This window comes from Dipodomys spectabilis, unplaced genomic scaffold, assembly GCF_019054845.1.
Source record: "Dipodomys spectabilis isolate Male_0828 unplaced genomic scaffold, ASM1905484v1 ptg000230l, whole genome shotgun sequence".
In the NCBI taxonomy this organism is placed as follows: Eukaryota; Metazoa; Chordata; class Mammalia; order Rodentia; family Heteromyidae; genus Dipodomys; species Dipodomys spectabilis.
In genome coordinates, this window is record NW_024870907.1 from 666,226 (window position 1) to 691,238 (window position 25,013).

At 49.8% G+C, this 25,013-nt stretch overlaps 1 protein-coding gene across 1 annotated transcript in view; it reads left to right on the forward strand.

Moving 5' to 3' along the window:
• The first annotated feature begins 1,622 nt into the window (after positions 1-1,622).
• Fam83f (family with sequence similarity 83 member F) overlaps positions 1,623-25,013 on the forward strand; it is a 30,425-nt gene continuing 7,034 nt past the window's right edge. Inside the window, exons 1-4 of the mRNA XM_042697954.1 lie at positions 1,623-2,137; positions 22,077-22,244; positions 22,705-22,826; positions 24,067-24,761. Coding sequence (XP_042553888.1) covers positions 1,664-2,137; positions 22,077-22,244; positions 22,705-22,826; positions 24,067-24,761 — 1,459 coding nt within the window. The 5' untranslated portion in view covers positions 1,623-1,663. The remainder of the gene's footprint in view (positions 2,138-22,076; positions 22,245-22,704; positions 22,827-24,066; positions 24,762-25,013) is intronic.

A 25,013-nucleotide genomic window follows, 5' to 3' on the forward strand; every position in this document is an offset into this window, starting at 1 on the left:
CCACCTTTACACCAACTGTCTTTGGGATCACTTAGGGCACCAAAGCTAACTACTGGCCACCAAGTTTGCAGATGTTGGTCCATGAAAGGTCTACCTAAGAAGTGATAATGTAGCTCAGTGGTACAGCCACTTGCCTAGCATGTACAGAACCTTTGGGCTCCATCCCCAGCAGTGAGGAAAAATAAAATAAAATAAAAAAGAATGCTTAGAACTTATCATTGAATACATCCCTCATCCTGGAAACTAGGTTCCCAGTACCCTTGTATCATTTCCCAAGAAAAGGAGAAAAGGCGAAGGTGACCAGGATGGAGAAGGAAGTCCTCTTAGACACAGCCTCGTTGTCCCTATTCTCAAGCTCTCCTTTCACTCTTAGAAAAGCACTTGTTTCTAGGCCTCAATTTCCTCATTTGTAAAATGAGGGGGTTGGACCAATTTCTAAAGCTCTTTCCAGCTCTAAGCTGCTGTGCTATAAAATGAGAGAAATGTGAACCCTTTGGTTGCTATGATCTGAAAATATTTTGAACGTGGAGAATCAAAATTGTACAGCAGCGCAGGAACAAAATAATATGTTAATGACTAAAGATTGTATTCAGTCCAATGGGAAACGGCAGAGCTCCCGGCAGTGAATGTGAGTGCGTGTGTGTGTGTGTGTGCGCACACGCACGCGTGTCTGTGCTCGGCTTCCTTCCTGGAGCTCAAGCATATATTCTGAATCACTAATATAGTAATCAAGGCCTCTGGCAGCCTCTTTTGCCCACTCATAGAAACATACGCACACTCCCCTTCAAATGAAACAAGTGGGGTGTCCGGAGGGGGAAATCCCACCGCAGCCTGCTTGCATCCTTTCTGTTGGGGTGTTGGTTTGTTTTTAAAGAAGTTTTTGCCAGGAGGTGTTGGGTTGACCGCCCCCCCCCCCCCCCGCCCGACCCCGGCCCAGGCCTCAGATCTCAGAACAGGGGCGGGATGATGGTGTGTGTGGGGGGGGGGGGGGGGAGCTAAGGATTCCATTAGCATCCAGCTTTCCCTCACCCTCCACAGCCCCCACCACCCCAGCCGACGGGGGAGTGGGGGGAGCCGACCCTCCCCGCGAGAGGGGTTCGAATGGCTGCCCCAGAGGCGCCCCCGCCGGAACCCACGCTCCGGGCCCTACCTGGGGGGGGGGGGGACGGGGCGAGCGTGCACCTGCCGCTCACCTGTCACACACCTGGGTGCGGGTCTGGCCGCGGGAAGAAGGTTCGGTTAGCTCACTGGCTTGTCCCTCTTCGAAGGGGCGGACCGGGGCGGGCGGACAGGCCCGAGCTAAAGGTCCGACTCCAAGTCGCTTTCCCCTCAGCTCCGGGAGTCCCTGAGGCGGGCGGGGCGTCTCCGGCACGGGCCGGGGCGCGCCCACGAGGAAGCCCCGAGGTCCCGGGAGACTCTAGCGCAGCGGCCCCGCCCCGCCCGACGGCCGCGCCCGCGCGGCGGCCCGCGCTGATTGGCGGGCTGGAGGGCGCGGGGCGGGGCGAGGCCGGCCTCGCGGCCAGGTGAGGCGCCCGCCCCGCCCCTCGGCGGCTCCAGGTGCGGCGGCGGCGGCGGCGGCGGCGGTGGTGGTGTGGGACCTCGGGGGGCGGGGGCGCCGGGGCCCGGGCGCGGCGGCGGCGGCAGCGGCAGCGGCCGCGGGGCCATGGCCGAGTCCCAGCTGAGCTGCCTGGACGAGGCGCACGTGAACGAGAAGGTGACCGAGGCGCAGGCCGCCTTCTACTACTGCGAGCGGCGGCGGGCCGCGCTGGAGGCGCTGCTGGGCGGCGGCGAGCGGGCGTACCGCGAGCAGGTCCAGCGGGAGCGGCTGCCGGACTTCCTCTCCGGCCCGGAGCGCCAGGCCCTCCGCGCCGCCTGGATCCCCTACGAGGACGCCGTCGTTGCCCCCGCGCGGGGCAAGGCCAAGGCCCCCGCGAAGGGCCCCGCCGAGCCGGACGAGTCCCTGGCCTACTGGCCGGACCGCTCGGACACCGAGGTGCCGCCTCTGGACCTGGGCTGGACCGACACCGGCTTCTACCGCGGCGTGAGCCGCGTCACGCTTTTCACGCACCCTCCCAAGGAAGAGAAGGCCCCGCACCTGAAGCAGGTGGTCAGGCAGATGATCCAACAGGCCCAGAAGGTAGGCCCGGCCTCGCCCCCCACGCGTGCGGGGGTCCCCTCACCTCACAGCACATGCCGCCGCCTCACCTCTAGGAGATGCCCTGCAACCTCCCGCCCCCACTTCCTCCCCGCTTACCTCGTGCGGCTGCCGTCGAGGCCTCTAGAGAGGATGGACGTGAATGACGACTGTGAGGCCCGGTGGTAAAATGGGCCTCTTGGAGGCCTGGAGCACAAGTTATGTGCAGCCCACGACGGTCCTCAGCCATTTTCTCCATTCCTCAGTCCCAGCTTGGTCGTGTTTCTCTTGGCAAAAGCTTTGTCCAAGTCCCAGACAGCTGACCCGACCCTTACCTTCTCCTGGGGCTACACTGAAGCTCAAGCAGCCTAGAATGAGTGCAGGAAGCTATTGCAAGGGCCAGCTGTGGCCTGACACATGCTGGGCACCCTTGACAAGATACAGGCCCTGCCACTCAGGAAAAACAACAAACCTTCCACTTAGCCCCATCCTCTGTGCTTTTCTGGAAGGAGGAAGTGTTTCTAGGGTGGCTGGTTAGAACAATGGTGTTCTAACCCAGTGTATGTGAAGCAGAAGACCACTTAAGATTTCTTTTGTGCCCTCCCTTACCTGGGTAGCGTTTCCAGGTAAAACGTAGGCTATTCTGTTAAAGTTGAATGTCAAATAGCAGCTCTTTTGTGTGCATGTGTCCCAATTATCACATACCAGTACAAAGAAAAAAAGTTATTAGTTGTTTATCCGAAGTGGGAATTAATGGAGCATTCTGTATTTTTATTTGCTAACCCAAGCTCCTCCACCAAGGGTTGTAAAGAAATAGGGACAGATCAGAATATGCAACAGGAGGCTGGAGTTCACCAGGCTGCTTGCGTGTCTGTGGCCATGTAGCCAGGAACACGTACGATCTTGTCTAATTCAACCTCTCTTAAGTATGATTGGAGCCTCCTTTCTGTCGGAGGCTGAATGTGCCTGAAAAGGGGAAAGCAAGCTAGGAAGGGCAGAGGTGAGATTCCTTTTCCTGGGAAGGTTGATCTAGGTAGTTTGCTAGATGGGTTGCCAGAGGAAGGGTTAACTTTTCACTATGCTTGCTTCCGCCGGCATTGTTCCTTGCCTGACTGAGCTTTCTTTGTATATTGCACTTTGTAGAAGAAAAAGACAAGCTTGAACATAGAGGAGAGGGAAAAGGAAGTAGGTGGCAATGCTGGGCAGCAGGCTGCAGCTGGGGTCAGGGGTCAAGTTCATGATGCAATACTAACAAAGGCTCTATTTAGCACTTCGTTATATGCCAGCCACAAATGACTGCATTTTCTCATTTGCTTTTTACAACCACTGGTTTCAGGTAAGTATTGTCCTTATTTTTGGAAAAGAAGAACCTGGAATCCAGGAGAGTTAGGTATATGTTGAAGGTTACATATACAGTTAGTAAGTGACTGAACCAGGATCCGCATACAAGAGCTCTTGCTCTTCACCACTGTGCTACCCTGCTCCTCCTTTTTTCCTCAAGTAATGGTGCGGTGGGATTAAGCAAGGAATTTGGATGGAGCTAACCTGGCTCTAATCTGAGGCACAGAATGTGTGACTGTTATAAGAAGGGAGACAAGGGACCGCAGGGGCTTCTAGTCTCAGGTGGGAAGACAAGGCTATCCTGGGAGTGGGATTTTCTCAACTCTTTACATATTTACCAATGGAAACTTCAAAAGTTGTGAGCCAGTCCAGATATTAAATGCGAGTTATTTCCCGAGTATCTACTGCAGTCCTGGCATCATTCATAAAGAAGATCCAAGCTGTGACCTTTGCCCTTCCAAAGTTTACTCAAACATTGGGACTCTGGGGGAAGGAAACAAGTTTTTAAGGACAAACATACTTAATTTGGGAAGGCTCCTAAGGGAAGTGTGTTGGAGAGGGAGAGAAAGAAACAGGGATGGGTAATCTCTCAGTAAGAGGCCTGGAAAAGGAGTGAGATTTTTTTGGCTCTAGAAAACACCAGGAGGTTTGGCAGCAGAGCTGTCCAGGTAGGAGCTGAGTATGTTTGGAACTTTGGGGGAAATGGGACTGTCCCCTGGGAACAACATCTCTAATCCACCCACCTTTAGGACCCTCTAGGCTCTTCTTGCTCTTAATAACTTCCCCTCATGTCTGTATAGCACCCTGTTTCACAGGCAAAGAAACAAGCATAGAGAAGGAAAGGCGCTTGTCCAAAGTTTATATGACTGGTTAGATAAGAGCTAGATCCCTGGGCTGTGTTCTCAAGGAGGCACCTTATGACCACTACCTGGCCCCATTTCCCCACTCCAGCTTGTCCAGCTGGCAAGCAACCTCCGGTGTTACGGAATTAGAGTCTTCCTCCTCCCCATTCACCCCCAGGGAGGGAATTTCCTTTGTTCCTGGGAGAGTCCGGCTGCCAGGAGCCTGGGTGGGGCCATCCATGAAATGGTTTCTTTGTAGAGACAGTGGAAGGCAAGCAGAAGTATGTGCCAAAGAGATCTGGGTTTTATTTCATTTAGTCCTCGGAGTAACTTTCTCAGGTGCTATCATTTTTGTTCCCAAATGATGAACAGGAAATTAAGGTTCATAGGAAGTTGTCTTGATTTGCCCACAGTCATAGCCTGGAAAGGGATCTGCCGTTCTGTACCTGCTTCTCTGGGACAAGGAGGAAGAGGCCTAATTAAGGGGTACTTTGTAAACATGGTTGAGGCTTTGGGGGGGAGCTATAACTGTGGTGGCCAGTGGGAAAGCAGCCCAGCAGGTATGGAGTAGGCAGGCCCCTAGAAACAACAGCCCTAACCCTGTCTGTGTCCCTCCAACTCTCAGGCCCTCTAGGCTTCTCCCTTTAATAACTACCCCTCCTGTCTGTGTATCATAGGCAAGGAAACTGAGGCATAGAGAAAGAAAGGTGCTCATCTGAAGCTTATGTGACTGGTTAGATAAAGACCTAGATCCCTGGGCTGTTTTCTCAAGGTGGCATGAAGGGAAGGTCTTGGAGTAGATGAGTCTAAAGTACTACTGTCTGGAAATGGCTGAAAGTCCTTCCCAAGCTGTGCTGCTGGATAACCAGCATCCACAGATTCAGCAGTATTTACTTATGGGGTAGATTTCCCTTCCCCTGAGAAACCTGTTTATTTTTGTGTCACTTAATGATGTCCTTTATCTGCTTAAACTAGCTTCAGAAAGGAGGCCTTTAGAGACCCACACATGAGTGAAGCCCTGGCCTGTGTTAGGGCAAGTTGCAGCTGCTTGGGAAGGCAGAGATCATTGAAACTGCCAGGGAGTGTCTGACAGGTATGACCTCTTGTGGACTGGGATGCTCTGGGTTCTTGTTTTTGCAAAGCCAGAGTAAGAGGAACAAGCATCAGTAATCGCACCCGGCCGGCAACTTGGGAAGGATTATGTGTGCATCTCTTTAGTCACCAGCCAAAGATTTGGAGATCTACTGTGTGCTAAGTATACATTAATTTAAAAAAAGACAACATATAAAACACACCTAGGGTCTTAAGTAGCTTAATAGTCTATGCTAACCCATCATTATAATTCAGTATGATAAATGCCTGAGAAGAGGGTGTCATGAAGCAGGTAGGGCACTCATCCAGTCCTAAGTCAGGTTAGGAATGGCCTTTAAAGTTGCATGTCTGAACACAGAAGGAAGGATGAGATGGCATCATGCCCTCTGCCTTTCCTCTTGCTTGGCTCCCTGTGATCAGCAGCATCCTTTCTTTTAAAGGCTACTCGGTAGATTCAACAAGTTATTACACTTCAGGATCCGTGGACAACTCAAAAAGAAAAAAAAATATACTTCACCTCAAAAATGGATGCTTGACTCCTACATTTCTGGTTCCCACCACCAAACACACCAGCTACCCAGCCCCTCAGACTGTCTGGTTTCCTTGCTTGTCTCCATAACTGCTAGGCAAGGTATTGCCTTTGTTTATCAGGGGAGATCCACAAACAGTCAGTGACATCTCTAGACCAAGGACAAAGAGATGACACAGCCTCCCTGGGTTTTGGGTTAGGATTACTTGTGACACCACAAACTTTTACAAGCACAGCTGAGGAGAGAGGCTGCTAGTATAGGGGGTTATTACTAAGTAGAAACTTTTAAAAAAAATTCCTGTTGTAGGCAATGGAATAGACTTAGCTATTTAGTGGAGAAGGGGAGGGGGGAGAGCAATCAAGTTGATCCCCACCCTGTTCATGGGATTGTCTTCTATCCTAGTTTGGCTGAGAAGCTACCTTTTCCTTGTTATTTCCTCATGTTCCCAATCCAGAATTTCCATGTGGCTTGCTTATCCTCCTTGGCTGAGAGCATAGACAAAACAGAGACTCTCTCCTCTGGGTCACTTTTGTAGGGCTACAATGGTAGCATGTCACTGGGTGTTGAGGACCTTTTGAAAGACAGGTCTGTTCCCTCCAGGGAAACAAATGTCTGGAGTCCTCCCTGCTGAATTGCCCATGGGAGATGGGATCTGGGTTTCCTTTAGTCCCCATCATGAAGGAGGCAGACATGCTCTAAATGGGGAGGGGGAGGGGTGTCAGAAGGATCTGGAGAATAGCTCCAGAGCAGGTGACATAGGCTGGGTAGAGATCTGGACTGCTGATGGTGCCCCATAGGATGTGGCAAAATCCTGGAGCCACCAGTTCACCTCACCAAGAGAGCCATCTTGAAGATGGCAGCCTTTGTTCTGAGTAAGGCCACTGTCTTTCCTGAAGAACCTCAGTGGACTCTTTCCTGTCTGCTACATCCAGGAATAGCAAGATCTCCTCTATACCAATTACGATGCTGGGCATTGATATACCAAGATAAAACTCACACACACACACACACACACACACACACTACACATACACACACTGGGCATTGATATACCAAGATAAAACTCATACACACACACACACACACACACACACACACACACACACACACACACACACACACACACACACCTACCTCTAAATGGTTTACATTTGAAAAAATGTCCTGGTTTATAGAATCAGAGTCAGACAATACACTCACACCTCACCACCTTGCTGGAGAGCTGGCCCTAGTTCCTGTTCCTGATGCTTCCCTCTCTCCCTTCATATCCGCTTCTCCCCTTCCATCTCACAGGAACAGTGGCTTCAGGAGCTTTTAAGCTGCATCTGAGAAGTGACTTAAATGCACAGAGTAAAAGGAGGCCTCTCAATACTCTGGGGACCTGCAGCTCCCTCTCTTTCTCCCACACAAACACTCTCCCTTCTTCTGCCATTACCCAAATTATTGTTCCACATAGGCCTTGTTTGGGAGGCACCAGGCAGTCCTGGAATCCTGGTCCCAATAAGGCTGGTGGATAATGGCCCAATGCAGACCAGCTCCTGAGAATAAGGACTACATAGCCCTTCAGGGTTCTTGCCCAGCCTGTCCAGGTATCCTTGGCAACCATGGTTTTGTATATGGGGGTTCTGCATCTTTTTCCTGCTGAATCATTGATCCCAGAAGCAGGGAATCCAGAACAATGGAGTTCTTCCTTTCTGGTCAGGACAGAAGACAGGCTGTGGTGTTGAAAGATCTAGTTTCTGTCCTGATGTAACCTAGCTAGGTGCTTTTCAGCAAATCTCTTCCTTCTCTGCATTTTCAGACTAGTAAAATTGAGGCGATAATGTCTAGGTTTCTGAATGGTTTTAGGAAAATAGAAATGGTGTGAAAGGTAGGATACTGCATGTAAATGGTAATAGTCTGGAAAATAACTACCACTTTCTCAGAGTGTGGCTGAATTTCCTCCCAGGAAGCTGGGGTGCCCCACCCAGCAGTTAGAGTTGGGAAGTTAGGGCAGGGAGGGCCCTGGCAGGTGTGCTTCCTGTTTCCTCCTCAGACCTTTGCCCACCTCCCTTCTTGAATCCATCTGTTGGCCTGGATTTGGTGACACTTGGTGAGGACGGCTATGTATCTGCCTCTGAGCTACCTGTAGGAACCTGTGGCACTCGAATCCTTATGCCAGCATTTTCTCTGGGATCTGCCATGGGCACAGAGGTATAAGACATGAAAGAGGTGTGGAGGTTCCCCGGGTCCTAAATCCAGAGTCCTCTGAGAATGATCCTCAGAATCGCTGGGAAGCTTACACAGGCCCAGCCAGAGCCTTGGGCACTCTGGAAAGACTCCCCAAGTCCTTGGACTCAGGAGATGGAGACCTGACACTTTCGTTGGAGTGGGCCTGTCCCATTGTCCAGACCTGGACCTAGGCGTGGTGCTAAGTGTGGTTTGGGGCCATTCTCTTCTTGAAGAGGGAGGATAGGCCTGGCCCCTTGGAAGTCTTATACATTAGGTCCCTGAAACTCTTGACAATGGATGGTTCCCTCAGAGATCAAACAGAGGAAGCAGAGCCTCAGGAAACTTCTTTGGAACCTGTTGGTTTCATGGTGGCTTTAGTTCTATGAGGCAGAGCTCTCACAAGACTGAGGCCATGGCCAGAGGAAGGAGTCTAGGGCTGGTAGCTGGGAGCCAGGGAGTCCTTACTCCTGTACCGGCCAGCTGTTTTCCTTGCTCACTGGACAATCTTGAACAAATCATTTGATTTTGCTGGGCCTCTATTTCTGCATCTCTTAAATGGGGATCATTTTTGCTGTCTTGTTTGTGTTTACAAGGTTGTGCTGAGAATCCAATGCAAGGCTCTGAGAAAACCTTGGAAAAGGTGAGCGATATATGCACAGAAAGGGATTTTTCCACCATTGAGAAAACAGGTGTTGTGTGTGTGTTTGCTTCCTTCGGCTACTGCAGTTCCGCATCTTAGGAGGGATGCAGTATTTTCTCCGAGTCTCAGGAAAAGTATGACATTACAGAGCTCCTAAACTGCTGGCGAACTGAGATCCTACCCAGGTGTCAGCAAAGCACAGGTTACCCTTGAGAATTGGCCTTTGAAACCAACTCTTTCCTCAAAAACTTCCAGAAACACTCAAAATATATTTATCCCCAAATATATTTTTCCCAGCCAGGCCCTGGTTATCTCACAGACTAGTTCTGGAGTCAGACAAACTATGCGACTGTTCTCTGATCTGACTTGGGTGGAGTGAGGGACAGAGGGTTCTTCCTGCCCAGCAGTACTGGAGGTTACACGGGGACACGGAGTGTGGGAAGCTCTGGGAAAACCTGTTTTGTCCTCTTCAGTAGCCACTTTCTGGTACCTTGGGGTTTGTGCCTCTTCCCTGACTGGTAGAGGAGACCTTTCGGGGAGTCCCAGCCCTACCCCCCGCCCCCATGCTCTCAGCTCTGGGATGCTGGCTCACCGTGGCTGGCTGCCAGCTCCAGTGCCTGCCCTTGGAGTGGAGTGTACAAAGTGAAACCTCTTCTGGGGCCAGCATCAGCAGAGCTGGGACGGAGGAAGCAGGGCAAAAAACAAACATGCAAGGCCGGGCCCTAGCTATCACCTGCCTCCTTTCTAGCACTGTTTTCCTCTGCCGATCACCAGAGCCATCCCTGCCCAAGCCCCGGTCTCCCCTACCACTACCACCATGTGCCACTGGAACTTTCTCCAGCTTTCCTTTTTCTTCTCTGATGGCTGTGGGTCTGTGGGCCCGCTAATGGTCTCAGGATCTTAGACCTGGCCAAGAGCCAATGGCTTTTGTAATGATGAGTCTCTGGCCCCAGCTCTCTAATGACCTGTACACCCATCCCCAGCACAGCGTGTACACTGGTCATTCTGCCTGGCTTTGGAGGTTCTGGTGGGGTGTGTGGGAAGCTCTGGATTAGTGGGTTTTTTGCTTCTTTTTTTTTTTTTTTTCATCAGTGAGTGAGTCAGGAGTGGAGGCGCAGAGGCATGGACCAGGACTTTTCCATCTGGGAATTTTTCAAGGACAGGTTGTGAGTGTCCTTAACTCTCCAAGAGAGTTTCCAAACTGCCTAGAAGATCCCCTATTTCAGTACTCACTCAGCTTGTTTTACTGAGGACCTACTGTGTGCCAGGTACAGATGAATAAAACAGGAATTCTACCTTAAGACTAATGGATCAGAGGGAAAGAAAATGAATTTCAGTTTAGTGGTGCTAGCTATTATTTATTGGGCATTGAAGTGCTGTACCTTTTATTTTTTGTTCATTGGTGGGCTTGTTTGTTTATTGTGATACTGGGGATCCAACTCAGGCCCCTGCACATGCGAGACAAGACAGGGTTTCTAGCACTGAGCGCCATCTCCAGCCCTACTAGCCAATTTTATTTAAACATAATGACAACCCAACAGCTTTCTACGTTACAGATGAGGGAACTGAAGGTCAGAGAGGATAAATAAGGTCATAATGCCGGTAAATAGTAGAGCTGGATAGGAGCCAAGATGAGTCTGATTCCCAGACTTGGGCACAAGTATAGAGTTCCAGGGAATTGACAATCTAATCAGCCAGTTTTTGCCAGAGCAGGCAAAAGGGTGGGGCTATATACAAACCTGGGGCATGTGGACTCATCCTATTCCTTGCACACAAACGGCTCCCAGCTACCTTCCCCTACCAGACCCTTCCCTGCCCTCTCACCTTGCCTCTCTGGGGAAGCCTTCCCAGAGCCCATCAGCAGGCCTTGGTGGCATTACCCCCGGAGATGACAAGCTGTCACCTCCAGTTGCCCTGCCCTTATGGATCAAGTGGGAGACATTTCTTCTGCAAGACGTCTTGATCCCTGCCTAGCTCTTCCACAGAGCCGAGAGCTCAAGGCCATAACCCCAACCAGCCAAGGATCCTAAAACTCGTTTGTGTATCTTTATTGGATTTTTTTTTAGCAGCTGATTTATCTTCCTAATTATGTTTGGCTTTAAGCTAATGTTAAAATGAGCTTGCATTAGATAATTTTCACTAATTAACACCAACTTAGTGCAGGGGAAGTCATCCTAGAAGCATGCCGTGGGGCAGGGAAAAGCTGGCCTCCGATCTTAAAAAGAATTACTATGCTTACTCCCTGGTGGGTCACGTATGCTTCTTCACGGCTGAGTGAGCTGACCTTGTACATGTGCGTACATCTGTCCTCTTTCTCTGCCATCAGGCTGGTATCCTCTGGCTGTCCCTTTTCATTTCAACCTCTGTCTCAGCTTGAGGATTACCTCACAGGATCAGATCCGTAGGATGGAAACCCCAGGGGGAGGACATGACCTGAAGGGTCAGAAACCCAGCCCCTGAACTGAGGCTGAGGGATCCAAAGAAGGATGTGGCCTGGCTGGGCCCAAGTGGGCACCAGCCACTGCCAATGCAGCCAGGGAGCCTGGTGTTTAATGATGTCTCATTAGTGAGCCCAAAACAGCAGAATGTGACTACAGACAGCTGGGACGCCTCGGCTGACAAAGCACAGATGCCCTACTGGGGCAGGTGGGGGCAGCCTGGCAGCCACATAGGAAACAGGACCCTGTCAAAGCCTGGCCTCAGTCGGCCTCCTTGGTTGTCCAGAATTCAGCCCCAAACTACATCCTCTTGCTATGGGAGGAAGCTGCTGTGTGCAGGTGACCGAAGGAGTGAGGACCATCGACCACCTCGTGGGCAGATGGAAAGACAACCAACCCATGGCCTTGACAAACATAGGCCTGAGCAGATGTGTACCAGGGGAGGGTTTGTGCTGGGGGAGGGGGCTGTCAGATAATCCTGTGATGCTTTGGAAACGGGAAAGCAAGGTTGTCAGTGCAGAAAGAATATTCCCATCATCCCAGAGCTGGAGAAGCATTAAGTTGTGGCATCATGCTGCTGGTGTATTTGGAGAGCAGGCTAACCTTAGGCAGCACAAACATGGGGAAGGTGGAAGAACACATCTTTGGGACAAAAGCACATGAAAGGTCTTCAAGTGCTCTCCCTCAGGGCCTACAACTTGTTTCTATCAGTAGTTAGGAGCGGTATCAGCTATGGGCAGAGAAATGACATGCTGAAGGTTGTGTTGTAGGATCTACGTGATGGGAGGGAGAACCACTTGGACAGGTAAAGTGATTGTCTATCAGGCTGACTATGAGACTCAGCATGTGCCAGACAGGGTCAGGAGGAAAGGCTACACTTACCTAGGTCGAAGGTATCATCACAGTTGAAGAACCATGTGGTATCTTCATAGATGGACTTCAGAGAGGTTTACCTGGTCCCCACACAGCCAGTGTGGAAAGTCTGATTCCAAGTCTGCTCTTTGCCTTACTGCAGTACACTTTTGGACCTGTGGGGATTGATACATCTAGTCCAAGGGTGGAAAGAAGCAAAGGGGTGGAGATCAGTGACAGGCAGTATTCTGTGGGGTCTCCCTCCTCTTTTAGTTCAGGCTACATGGAAGAGAAACTTAAAGCCCATCAGTTATTCAAAGAACATCTTTGTTTTGTACCTAGAGAACTTTCCTCATCCATGGCCAGACTTAGTCATTTTCTTAGAGCTGTGTGTGTGAGCTCAGTGAGCACCTGTAGATGCTCAGCATTGATCAGCCAACCGCCTGCTGCAGGCTCCTCAACTGTGCAGCCTTTCCCCTTAATTAATTCACATTGTAACCTTCCTGTTAGGTACAGCATTGCCTAGGCCTTGTGGACCCAAGAATGTCTCTACATGAGTGTATACCACAGGGCTATTCGGGGCTGGCTCCCAGGAGCTGTGGCCCCACACTGCCACTCCTCTCATTTCTTCCTCAGAAGTGAGTTGAGGGCCCTAAGTGATTGAGAGTTTTTACATACAACCCACTGTCCTGTAGCCCTTGCTCCCTCTTGGGGACTCTCAGAGAAGGGATTCTGCAGTCAAAGATGTTGGGCAGACCTAGCATGACTCTCTGCAGTAGGAAGGGAAGGGAATGACTGTCCTCTGGCCCCAGACAAACCAGCTCTCCCCCATCCTGTTGGAAGCTGGACAGGTGACTATTTTCTACATAGTAGCTGCTTGGCCTATTGTCTCCCCTGAAGGAGTTAGGACTAGTCAATTCAGATGGGGGCCTATAGCAGTCTCTGTGACAAAGAAAGGTCTTTGCCAGAGTGGTAGCAATCAAGTTTAATGACCCCCTCATAACTCCCCAGCCTTCGCTGGGACTTGATGGTGTGCTCACACCTGAACCTCCAACAGCCCTGGGATACAAGCACAGCCCTGGGAGGCTTGTCAGATAGGTGTGGGAGGAGCAAAGTCAAGCCCTAGGCTCACATTCTTGTACATAATCAGCAGTGAACTACCCCCCCCCCATCCTTTCCCTTTCTCCCAGAGGACAGATGACTATCACCGTGTACCTCCTGGGTTAACAGGGCTTCAGGTCAACAGGCTTGGCTTGTAGCCTTTAGCTTTTTCTGCTGAATAAGGGAGGGGTGGAGTTTGAGATCTTACTGGTACTTGCTTCAGAGCCTGGAGCTCTAGGCCAGATTTGATCTGACCCAGTGGCTTTCTAAGTTCATATCACCTGGGGGTAACAACTTGTTGATTACCGAAAAGCCCAGAACTGGTGTCAGAAGTGAGGCTTTAGTCCCAGCTCTCCCAAGACCTAGCTGAATAGGTTAATGCCTTCTGAGGTTCTTACTACTCTGAGATTCTTTTTTTTTTTACTCTGAGATTCTTGAGTCTGCAATGTCTTCAAAGGTAAGAAGCCAAGTACAAGTACACTGAGCAGGAGGGCAGGCCTAGAGGCTTCCAGGGGGCTGGTGCAGCCAAGCTCCACCTCCAGGCCTGGCCCTCCATCCCCAGAAAGATTTGTAGAGACAGTTGCTGTGTGAACTGCTTGCACCATCACCTGGCCTGGTTTCTTTGGACTTTTCCCCTTGGTTTATTCTGTCTTCCATCAGGGCTGGCTGCTCCTTTGAGGTTTTCAGTGGGCAGAGTGAAGGCTGAGCCACCAGACCTTTGAGCTGTTGCCAGAGCCACAGCCCCCTTCTCTGCACCCTTGAGGAAGCACTTCAACTCTGCTTTCAACAAAACAGTCTAACCAGGAATCCTGCTTGACATCTTTCATTCTCTTTTGCCCCAGTGCCTTGCCATTAATGAAAGAAAAATGAGTGAGACTGCAAATAAAGCAGTAGACATGAAATTTCTTCCCATGAACATGGAGAATGGACTGAGTTCTGCTCCACAGATGGAGGCATTTCATGGGGAATGGAAGATAACAAGAACAAAAGGAGTTGAAACTCCCTCTCATGTGCACATGGTTGGGGGATGCACCATTTGACCCTCACAGGAGACTTTTATCCAATCACTTGGGGTGGTACTGCTGGCACTGGTGGGTACCAACCACAGATGCTGCTAAACATCCTGTGCCAGATAGAGCAGCCTCCACAACAAAGCCCTAGGCAGCCCTGAAAAATCACTTATGCTAGTAGACAAGCCCTGGTTAAGGTGACCGGAAGCCATTGTGTGGGACCCAAAATGAGGGGCCCAGGTGGCATGCCCCGAAATGAAGCTAGAGGGGAAGAAAGGGACCAGCCATCAGGCCCCTCAAAGCCAGGTCCTGTGGCTTGGACCTCCTTTAGGGCAGCAGAGCCTACTGCCTCAGACTTGTTTTAAGGAACTAATGCTTGGAAAATGAATTCAGAGGACAGAGGCAGAGCAGGAAGGACAGCTAGGAGGCTTTTCCCCAAGTTCAGCCTGAAACGAGAAGATCTTGAGCTAAAATGGCAGTACTCCTGGGAACAGCAAGGAGCTAACCCTGAGAGGGCTAGGGCAAGCAGCGCTGACTCAGGGACTGACTGGAAAGAAGCTTAGTGGGCTTCGGTTCTGGACAAGTCTGGGAAGATCTGATTTTGGAAGGGCCCGAGAGACAGGCTGGGGGCATGCCCCAGCAGCAGCCCGCTCTGGGCGTGGACATCTGAGAGTCCTGCACAGTCTAGGTCATCCAAACTCACCAGGGCTGCAGGGCAAGGTGGATCTCTTGTCTCCATCTTTGTTCTCTTAATGGCAATTAAGGAATCCCAAAAGAGAATCTGCAAAGCTGGCGGTGTAATTAAAGTTGAATGGCAGATAGAGGGGTATTCTGGGGCTCCCTAACACTTCCCCCGCCCCCCGGCTCCCCCTCCTCTGCCCTCACCACCTGGGCAGGCTATCAAACGAGATGATGAGTTAACAAAATGTCCCGGGAGAAGTCCTATAGCATCAGAGCCTCTTTGCCAGTGTGTCTGCGACAGCTTCTAAAAACGACTGCCAGCTCAAATTAACCTCTCCCCCAGCGTCGCACATCAATAGACAACCAGGTGAACGAAGCTGGGTGAGGTGCCAGCCAGGAGAGGGACAGGATTTTTCTCTTCTGATGCAGCCCTGGGTTACTGAGCCTGTAAAGTCCTTTTCTTAAAAACCCAATTTCCTTGCATCTACCGTACACCGGGAGCCTTGAAGTTAGTGTTGACATGGGGAATCACGTGAACCCACTCGGTGCCGCAGCGGAGGGGGGCAGGGAGGCTGGTTTCCCTGGCCTGATGCTGAAGAGCTGAATGTCAAGCCAAGCCCTCAGAGACCAAAGCAGAGGGTAATTATCACTTCTCCACAAGTAGATTGCAGGAGTCAGTGAGCAATTGATTTTTTTTTCTACTACAGATATTTCATTGTTTAATTGGTAGTGACACAGATGACTGGCTCTCACCAGGGTGTGCAGACAGAGCCTCCTACAAGCCGGCCCTGGTGGCTGCCACCTCTCATACACTTAGAAAGTTTGGGGCTAGGGGAGCTCAGCTTCCTCCATTTTCTCAGTTGCAAAATAAACATTAGCAGTGCGAAATCCAAGAAGCTCAGCCAGGCGCCCGTCAGGCAGTCCTTGAGTCAACTTGAGTCCCACAGTGTAGGAGAGAGCGTGGAGAGGAGAGGACAGCAGGTCTTGGCCTCAAACTGTGGTTGGAAAGTGAGCTGGTACTCTGGGAACCCCATTTCTGATGGAATGAAGCTGGAACTCGGTAGTACCCTGTCAAAAGCCCTCGTGAGCCAGCCCAACGTCCCCCCCCCCCCCCCAACCCACCCATAGTCACCCTGGACTGGGCCTATCCATCCGGAGGACATGAATAAGGGCTTTATTCATGTGATTGGTTTGGCTTTGCGGGGTGGGGCTTAAACTTGGGGCCTGGGCATTGTCCCTGAACTCTTTTTTGTTAATGGCTAGCACTCTTTCACTTTGAGCCACAGTTCCACTTTTGGTTTTTGAGTGGTTAATTGGAGATAAGAGTCTCACAAGGACTTTTCTATCCAGGCTGGCTTAGAACTACGATCCTCAGATCTCAGAGTAGCTAGGATGACAGGCGTGAGCCACTGGCATCCCCCCCTACCCCCTGACCCTTCACCCCCTGTCCCCATCCCCGTTTGGCTTTTTGAGAACTCAGGTGTGACTGAATGTGCCACCATTCATAGAACCCTGCAGTTGCCAACCCATCAGGCACCTCTCATTTCCTTTCCCTTTCCCTCCCGTCCTTTGTCCACATGTAGGCAGTCACAGTTGTGTTCAGTATACATCTATGGGCATATTCATATCCTTGAAAAAGATACAGAATTATTGTAGTAAAAACTGTTTTACATAAATTGTATTAGGCTATGTAGCTCTTCTAACACTTTCAATTGAACTATCCATTTTTAAAAGTACTATCCAAATCATTACACACAAAACCAGCTCATTGCTGCTGTCGGCTATAAAACATCCTAGCTCATGACTCACATTTTCCTTACCCAGTCTTCTGGAGAAAGATATCTAAATGGTTGCCAGCTCCTTGCTATCCCAAAGAAAGCTGGAATGCCTTTCTTCCCGCCCACTTCTAGGCCTGTGCCAAGATCCAAGAGACTCTCTCGGGTGCAGGGCTAAAAGTGGTTTTGCTGGCTTATCGCTATGCATATGTTAAAATCCAGGACATTCTGCCTGTTGCTCCAGGCAACCGTCTCCTCCCAGTGTAATGAGAGTTCTCCTTTCCCCACTTACCAACACTGAAGATTTTCCATCTTTCTAATTTTTAGTTCATCTGTAGTTATAAAATGGTAGTTCTCTCTCATTTTTCTGATTATTGCTTGAAGTCTGTTCTTTATATGCTTATTAGCCATTCAGACACTTTCTCCTGGGAATTGCCTCTTCAGATCTTTTGCCCACTTTTCTAATTATTTTTCTGTCTATTCTTTGCTGATTTACAGAAACCCTTTGAATATTACCAATTCCTCTGGTCGCATAGATTGCAATCCCATCACTTGCCTGTCCACCTTTGTCTATACTAAACAGAAAATCCCTCATTTTTTCAAATACATCTTTTAAATTTTATTTGATTTGTGGCTGGTGATTTTTGGGACCTTAAGAAATCCTTTCTTAAGCCCAGCACTGGTGGCTCACATCTATAATCCTAGCTATTTAGGAGGCTGAGATTGAGGATTATGGTTCAAAGCGAGCCTGGTCAGGAAAGTGAGACTCTTTTTATTTTATTTCACTTTTTGTTGTTGTTGTTGGTCCTGGGGCTTGAGTGGCCTGGGCTCTGTCCTTAAGCTTCTTTTTGCTCAAGGCTAGGGCTCTACCACTTTGAGCCACAACGCCACTTCCAGTTTTCTGGTAGTTAATTGGAGATAAGAGTCTCACCGACTTTCATGCCCAGGCTAGCTTTGAACCATGATCCTCAGATTTTAGCCTTTTGATTAGCTAGGATTACAGATGTGGGCCATCAGCACCAGGCAAAGGTGAGACTCTTTTCTCCAATATACCAGTGAAAAGTTGAAAGTGGAGCTGCAGCTTAAATGATAGAGAACTAGCCCTGAGCCTAAAAGCTTGGGAACATTGCCTAGGCCCTGAGTTTAAGCCCCAGGACTGGCACCCAAACAAAACAAATCCTTTTGTCATGATGATGTTTTTATACATTTCATCACTTCCCATATTAGTTTTGTCTTTTACATTTCTGCTTACCTGAAATTCACCTTTCTATGGTGTGAGATAGGGATCCACCTTTATTTTCCCTATATGAATCAAATTTACCAATAGCACCCACAAAACAGCATCTTTTCTCCATTGAGTTGTGAGTCTAGCCCTACCATAAAATGTGTGTGTGTGTGTGTGTGTGTGTGTGTGTGTGTGTGTGTGTGTGTGTGTGATTTCACTGTTCTGTTCCAGTGGTCCATTTGTCAGTTCCTACCTCAGTACTATGGTTATTAGTACTGTAGCTCTGTCCTAATTTCTGGTAGGAGGCATGTCTCCTTTTGGCTTTTGTTTTCAAAATTGATGTCGCTATTTGTGCCTCTTTATTCTGCCTCAACTTAGAAGTACTACATGGCTCAAAAACATGTACTACTCAGGAGGCTGAGTAGCTAGGATTACAGGTGTGAGCCACTGGCGCCCAGCTGAATGCACCCTTTTTACAGTATTTCAGTTGATTACTATTGGAAAAGAGAGCTATTGATTCTTTGAAGTTTTACTTTTATCTGGCACACTTTCATCTCACACACTTCTATTCTAATAGCTTTTCTCCTGCTACTACAGGGATTTCTATGAAAATGTTATCTCTAAATATTGGCAGTTTTGTCTTCTGTTCTCACATCTCTTATTCATTTTCTTGTTGAATCGCATTGGTAAGGACCTCTAATCCTGTACTGATCAATAGCATATATTGAGATGTATCCTTGGTTTGCCAGAGATTTAAAGGAAATACACTTTAAGTTTTTCTATTAATAAAATATTTCATGTGAAAAGAAAGGTCCTTTCTAAGAATTTTAATCATAATTAGGGATCTAGCTTTGTCCAATACTTCAAAAATTATTCAGAAAATATATGATTTTGATTTCATGATATAAATGAAACTGATGTGTTCTCTGATATTGGATTATCCTTACATTCTTAGGACAGTAGCTTAGTTTTTATTTTATTTATGCTTAAATGGATTCATTTCTAGTAACTTTTCTTGATGGGACTGGGGTTTAAACTCAGGGCCTCACTTTTGCTAGGTAGCCACCGTACCACTTGAGCTACCCCACTAGCCCTAATTTTTTGTTTGTTTTGTTTATTTTGTTTTTTTAGTGTGTTATCCACACTATTTGCATTTTCAAATTCATTAATTGATTTTAGTATTCTTTTTGCCATTCTTAACTCTCTATTATGTCTATACTTTTCAGTCAGTATATTTTCATCTCCTTTTGTCATCTCACAAGATGTCTCCTTTAGTGTTTTTTTTTTTCAAGAATGATTCACTGTTTTTAAACACATCAAGCAGCAGTCCCATTGCTGTGAAACAGTGACGTGGGGACTCCCGTCAGCTGGACCCAGGTTTCTTGCTCTGCTGTGTGCTAGGTGTATGACCTCGCACCTCTGCATCTGTGTCCTCAGTTATGAAGTGGGAATAACAAAGGGAAAACTGTGAGAATCAGATTGGAAAATTCACCTAAAGTAAATGAATGAATTCATGAATACTTTAGTGTGGAATACACAGAAAGTATCTAGTACATGACAATCCCATCCACGGTGTCTATATTAGTTAGTGAGGGTTCTCCAAGGAAATAGGTGTGTGTGTGTGAGAGAGAGAGAGAGAGACAGACAGACAGACAGAGACAGAGACAGAATGCATGTGCTAATTTGGTATTGCTTGAGATGATTATTTAAGATATGGCCCCTGGGATTGTGGAGATGGGGAGTCCAGAATCCCAGGGTAGTCTGCAGGCTGGAGACCCAGGGAAGAGTTGCAGTCCGAGTCCAAAGGCTGCTGGCAGAATTCCTTCTTGCTCAGGAGAAGTCAGTCTTTTTTCTGCGAAGATCTTTGAACTAATTGGACAAAGCCCACCAATGTTATGGAGGGTAATCTATCTTATTGGAAGCCTTGTTGATCTAAATGTTGACCTCATCCAAGATACTTCCCATTATTCTTTCAGAATAATGTTTGCCTAAATGTCTGTACATCATGGGCCAGTCAAGTTAACACATAAGATTAACCATCACAGTGCTTTAGCCACTGCTAAATATTTTGCCTGAAATGCCTACTTCAGTGGCCCCTGCTAGGTCACCTGGCACCTGTGTATAGAGTAGAAAAAATCATCGCTTCCTCCAGCAGGCATTCTCTCCTGTAGTCCCCCTCACCTCTTTTCAGACAGCCCAGCCAACTTCCCTGCTCCCTGTTCACTTGACTTGGCACCCTAAGGCACCCTGTTCTTAATTTCTTTTATGTCATGAGGCTTGACCTCTGGGCCTGGGCACTATCCCTGAGCTCTTTTGCTCAAGGCTTGTGTTCTACCACTTTGAGCCACAGTTCCAGTTCTGGTGTTGAGTGGTTAATTGGAGATAAGAGTCTCATGGGGACTTTCCTGCCTGGGTTTGGCTTTTAACCTTGATCCTTAGATCTCAGCCTCCTGACTAGCTAGGATTATAGGTGTGAGTCACCAGCATGGGCATACCATTCTTTATCGTGAGGTCTTTCCTATTCTGCCCTGGCTGGAAATAATACCTGCCCCTCTTGAGACTCAGGGCATTTTGCAGTTAGTTAGCCATTGCTTATCTGTCTTCAGATTCTCACTTTGCCTGCAGGGCTCAAAACTATCACCCTCTTATTAATGATTCACTGGAAAAGCTGTGGAGAGTGAAAGTGATATTGTATGAGGGTGGGGGCAGGGAGACCCTGGAGCAGTGTGGTAGTGGTAGAGCATGTGGGTGAAGATGGTGTTGGACCATGCTGGTGATGGAGGCTTGCGGAGGTTACCTTGTGCAAGGCACTGCTCTAAGTATATGTGTACTCCTAAGTCTTCAACTCAGTGAGGTGCTATTGAGATAGGTGTTATTATTAGCTCCATTTTCCTGCCCAGGAGGCATGGGACACTGAGGCTGCAGGCGCAGAGTTGGTAAACTAGGTATTTGCCCTAGGGTTGTCTTGCTTTTGTGTGTGAGAGCATGCCAAGTCCCTTGACAATGAGGCTGCCGCTCTACAGACATTCTCTCCAATCCTCATGGCAAATGTATAGAGTATAAATAGAAAGTGATGGGTGCGAGATTGAGACCACATCTCTCTCACCAGAGTCCAGGCCTCTCCTTGGCATCTCACGGCTAGAGCACGGGGTGGTTTTCAAATCTGGTGTTTAGAACTCATGCCCAAACTCAAGGCATCCTGCCTTAGGTCTAGCTACCATGCCAGCAAAGGACATACAAAGGAGATTTATTACATGACAGCCATGGGAAGACAACTTTCATTTGTTATCTTTAGCCATGGGGTGGGGGAAATACAGGCATTGGCCTTAGGTTAAACAGGGAAAACTGGGGTCAGGGGCTGAGAAAGGCATGCAGGATCAAGACAGTCCCAAGCCCCGTCTCCAGCCTTTGTCCCAGAGGAATTCCTGGGAAGCTGTCATCACTTCACCTGCAACACTTCGCCTCCCAAGCTTTTGGCCTTTTTCTTTCTTTGGAACAGTTGGGTTTTTTTGTTTCTGTTTTTGTTTTAAATTGGTAAATCCATTTCTTTCCTGGAGCCTGACATGTGATTGCAAAGACTGCATTTTCTTTCCTGGAGCCTGATATGTGATTGCAAAGACTACAGGAGAGAATGGCTCAGGCCACAGGGCACAGGTGCAAACGGGCATGAGGGAAAGCGTTCCCACAAAAATAATTTTTAAGGTTGCCTCTTACAATTTGTCTGAGAATGAATGCAACTGAGTTAGAAAGATAAGTCTGCCCTACCCTGCCCTACCCTGCCCTGCCCTGACCTGCCAAAGACCTGCACCGGGTGCATCATCAGGACTGACTTTTGCCAGGGAAGGGTTCTGAGCAGTGTCCTTGATCTGGAATAGGAGGGAAGCGCTAGACACCTGAGGCCAGAGGCACAGCCGAGCCAACTGGAGGGCTTCCTGCCTCTGGACTGGGGAAGCACAGGGCTTTGAACAGCTGCGGGGAGGTCAGAGCACCCTCCCTGTATCTCAGAGAGGACGTCTCCTTGCGCCTGTTCATTTCCCTCCACTACCCCCTGATGCAGCATGCTTTGGCGAGCGGGCGGGGCCTGGAGAACCCATGAGTGGTGCATGAAGGCTGGAGTTCCCCCAGCACGCGCCAGGTGTGGGCAGGTGCGTCTCGGCAGGTTCTGTAGTCACGACATGCCTCAGCAGTGCCCTTCCCTGCCCAGGTCATTGCTGTGGTCATGGACCTCTTCACCGATAGCGACATTTTCCAAGACATTGTAGATGCTGCCTTTAGGCGTCGGGTGCCTGTGTACATCATCCTGGATGAGGCCGGAGTGAAGTACTTCCTGGAGATGTGTCAGGGTCTGGGGCTCACTGACTTCCGTATCCGGGTAAGCTGTACTATGGGGGGATGGGGCATGGCCAGGAGATGCCATCTACTCCTTTCCTCTGGCTCCTCCTCCTGCCCACCCCCCCACATGCCCAGCTTAGGGGCTCAGGTAAAGTTCATATCTCTTCTCTTTTTCCCAGTTCAGTGTTACCCCCTGGCTGCTGAGGCTGAAGCAGCAGCTTTGGCCCAGTAGTAGGGTAATGAGCCTGCGGAGCCCCTTGGGGCCACTGTCAGGGTCAAGTTAGAGCTGTGGGGAACTTTGGGGAACCCCCGGACTTACCCACACCCGGAGCGAGATTGTTGCCTCCTCCCAATGGCACTCTTTATGTACAACTGGGGGAAGCAGGGACGGTAGTGAAGCAGAGCCCACAGGCAGGGTCTGAGTACAAGAGGCTCGTCCTGTGTTGAAGCGAAGCCTTGTTCCCGGCAGAACCACAATGCCTTTCCCCTCTTCTCAACAGAACATCCGCGTCCGCTCGGTGACGGGGGTCGGCTTCTACATGCCCATGGGGAAGATCAAGGGGACCCTGTCATCGAGGTTCCTCATGGTGGACGGGGACAAAGTAGCCACTGGATCTTATAGGTGAGTGGAAATGGCTCAGAGAAGGTTCCAAGAGGCGTTTCTTTCTTTCTTTAGTCACAGTAACTGTTCAGGAAGGAGCTCCACTGGCCAATTCACAGCCAGAGTTTGAAGAGGCATCATTTGCCCAATGCCAAAGAGCCTTCTACCCATCCCTCCCCTTAAACTTTCTGGCTAATGGATTATTCCAGAAAGAGTCAACTTTTCCTACACATTAAGCACTGCCAGCGTCTTGGGGGCCTCAGCAGCTGGTTGCATTTTGAAGCTGGTTCTTAGTTGGGACAAGCCGAAAGTAGAATGGAGCAGATCTGGGAATGGAATATGCAGATGTGGCAAGGAAGGATGTCTCTAGAATTTTATTTTATTTATTTATTTATTTTTCTGTCGGTTGTGGGACTTGAACTCTGGGCCTAGGCGTTGTCCCTCAGCTCTTCAGCTCAAGGCTAGCACTCCACCACTTGAGCCACAGCGCCACTTCCAGTTTTCTGGTGGTTTATTGAAGATCAGAGTCTCACAGCCTTCCCTGCCCAGGCTGGCTTTGAATGGCGATCCTCAGATCTCAGCCTCCTGAGTAGCTAGGATTACAGACATGAGTCACCAGTGCCTAGCTTCTCTAGAATTTTAATGTAAAAAAATATTACCAGGAATCTGAGAGACAGTATGTGTGCAACCTCTCTCTTCCACGTAAATTAAAATCTAGGTGAAAAGAGACATGAGCACATGTAACAATTAATAAATGACCCGAGTTCTTTCCAGGTTAAAGTAATGGGTTTCTGCAGTGCTCCAGAAATTCAGAGGAGAACCAGTAAGGAGTGGCGCGCAGTCCTCAGCAGCAGCTGGTCACTATGTAGTGAGTGCGCTTGTTCCAGGGACTTGGCTAATGTCTGAATGTGAATTTATAAGTCGGTCCTCACACACTGTAAGTTCAGGGATCTCTCTGGGATGTTTTGCATCCGGGGTTCCATAAACCCCATTTTTGAACAACACACAAGGGTAGAAACCTGGTGTGAAGCCAGGCCTGGTTTCTCACACCTTGTGTCTGCTGCTGCCTTTGTCTGTGGCAGGTCAGTGGCAGGAGAGCAGCCGAGCAGGAAGAAGGAGGTGCCTTCCTCTGCCAGGTGCTGGAAACCAGCCGCAGTGATAGGGCAGGTGGAGGCAGGAAGCGGAGTGTTGAAAAGGCCCCTGGCAGGGCCGTGGAGAGGCTTGAGCACATGTAGAGGCTTTTCTGTCCCCTCATCCCCAGGTTCACCTGGAGTTCCTCCTACGTGGACAGGAACCTTCTCCTCCTGCTGACTGGGCAGAACGTGGAGCCCTTTGATGTGGAGTTCCGGGAGCTATATGCCATCTCCGAGGAGGTGAACTTGTACCGGCAACTGGGCCTGGCAGGAGGCGCAGGCAGACTTGGCCTTAACTACTCCTCCACCGTGGCCCGCAAGCTTATCAACCCCAAGTATGCCCTGGTGGCAGGCAGCCGCCCCCCTCCGGGGGAGATGATGCGCTGGGCGAACCGGCAACAGCAGGAGACTGGTGGCAACCCGGTGGGGCAAGAGGAGGGCAACAGCGGTAGCGAGGCAGCCCGGCGCCTGGAGAGCTTCCTGAATGACCTGGTCACGGTGGAGCAGGTGTTGCCCACCGTGGAGCCCATTCCTTTGAGGGAGCTGAGCCAGAAGGATGCCAAGATGGGCTCTCACCTGCACTCAGACCGGAAGCCAAAATCCCGAGAGATTCTTACCCAGAACGGCAAGGGAGAAGCTGCCAACGGGGAGGCCACCCCGGCCAAGGAGGGCAAGCGCTTCGGCAGCAGGTTCTTCAGCCGACGGGCCAAGAGGCCGGCGGTGCCCCACAGCATGGCCAGCTCCCTCTCCACAGACACCTTTACGGATGGCGAGCTCCTGGTAGGGAAGAGGCCTGCGGGGGATTCCAGTGCCGACGTCTCAGGTGAGCCTGCTCCCCAGGGGCCCTGGGGCCACCCACCACCCCCCCCCCCATATCCTAGGGAGGAGCTTCACCTCACATGGGCAGGCAGCAGCTTGCTGGCCTGGGGTGCGCAGGCAGTCAGAGAGCCCCACCTTTCAGTCTGGCTCCAGACTTCTTGTACTTGGTGGCCCCCGGCACGTCCGCACAGGTCAGCACAGTTCTGAGTTTCTGTCTTTTTCTGTGCAAGGGGAGAGCGACGCAGGCCTTGCCCTG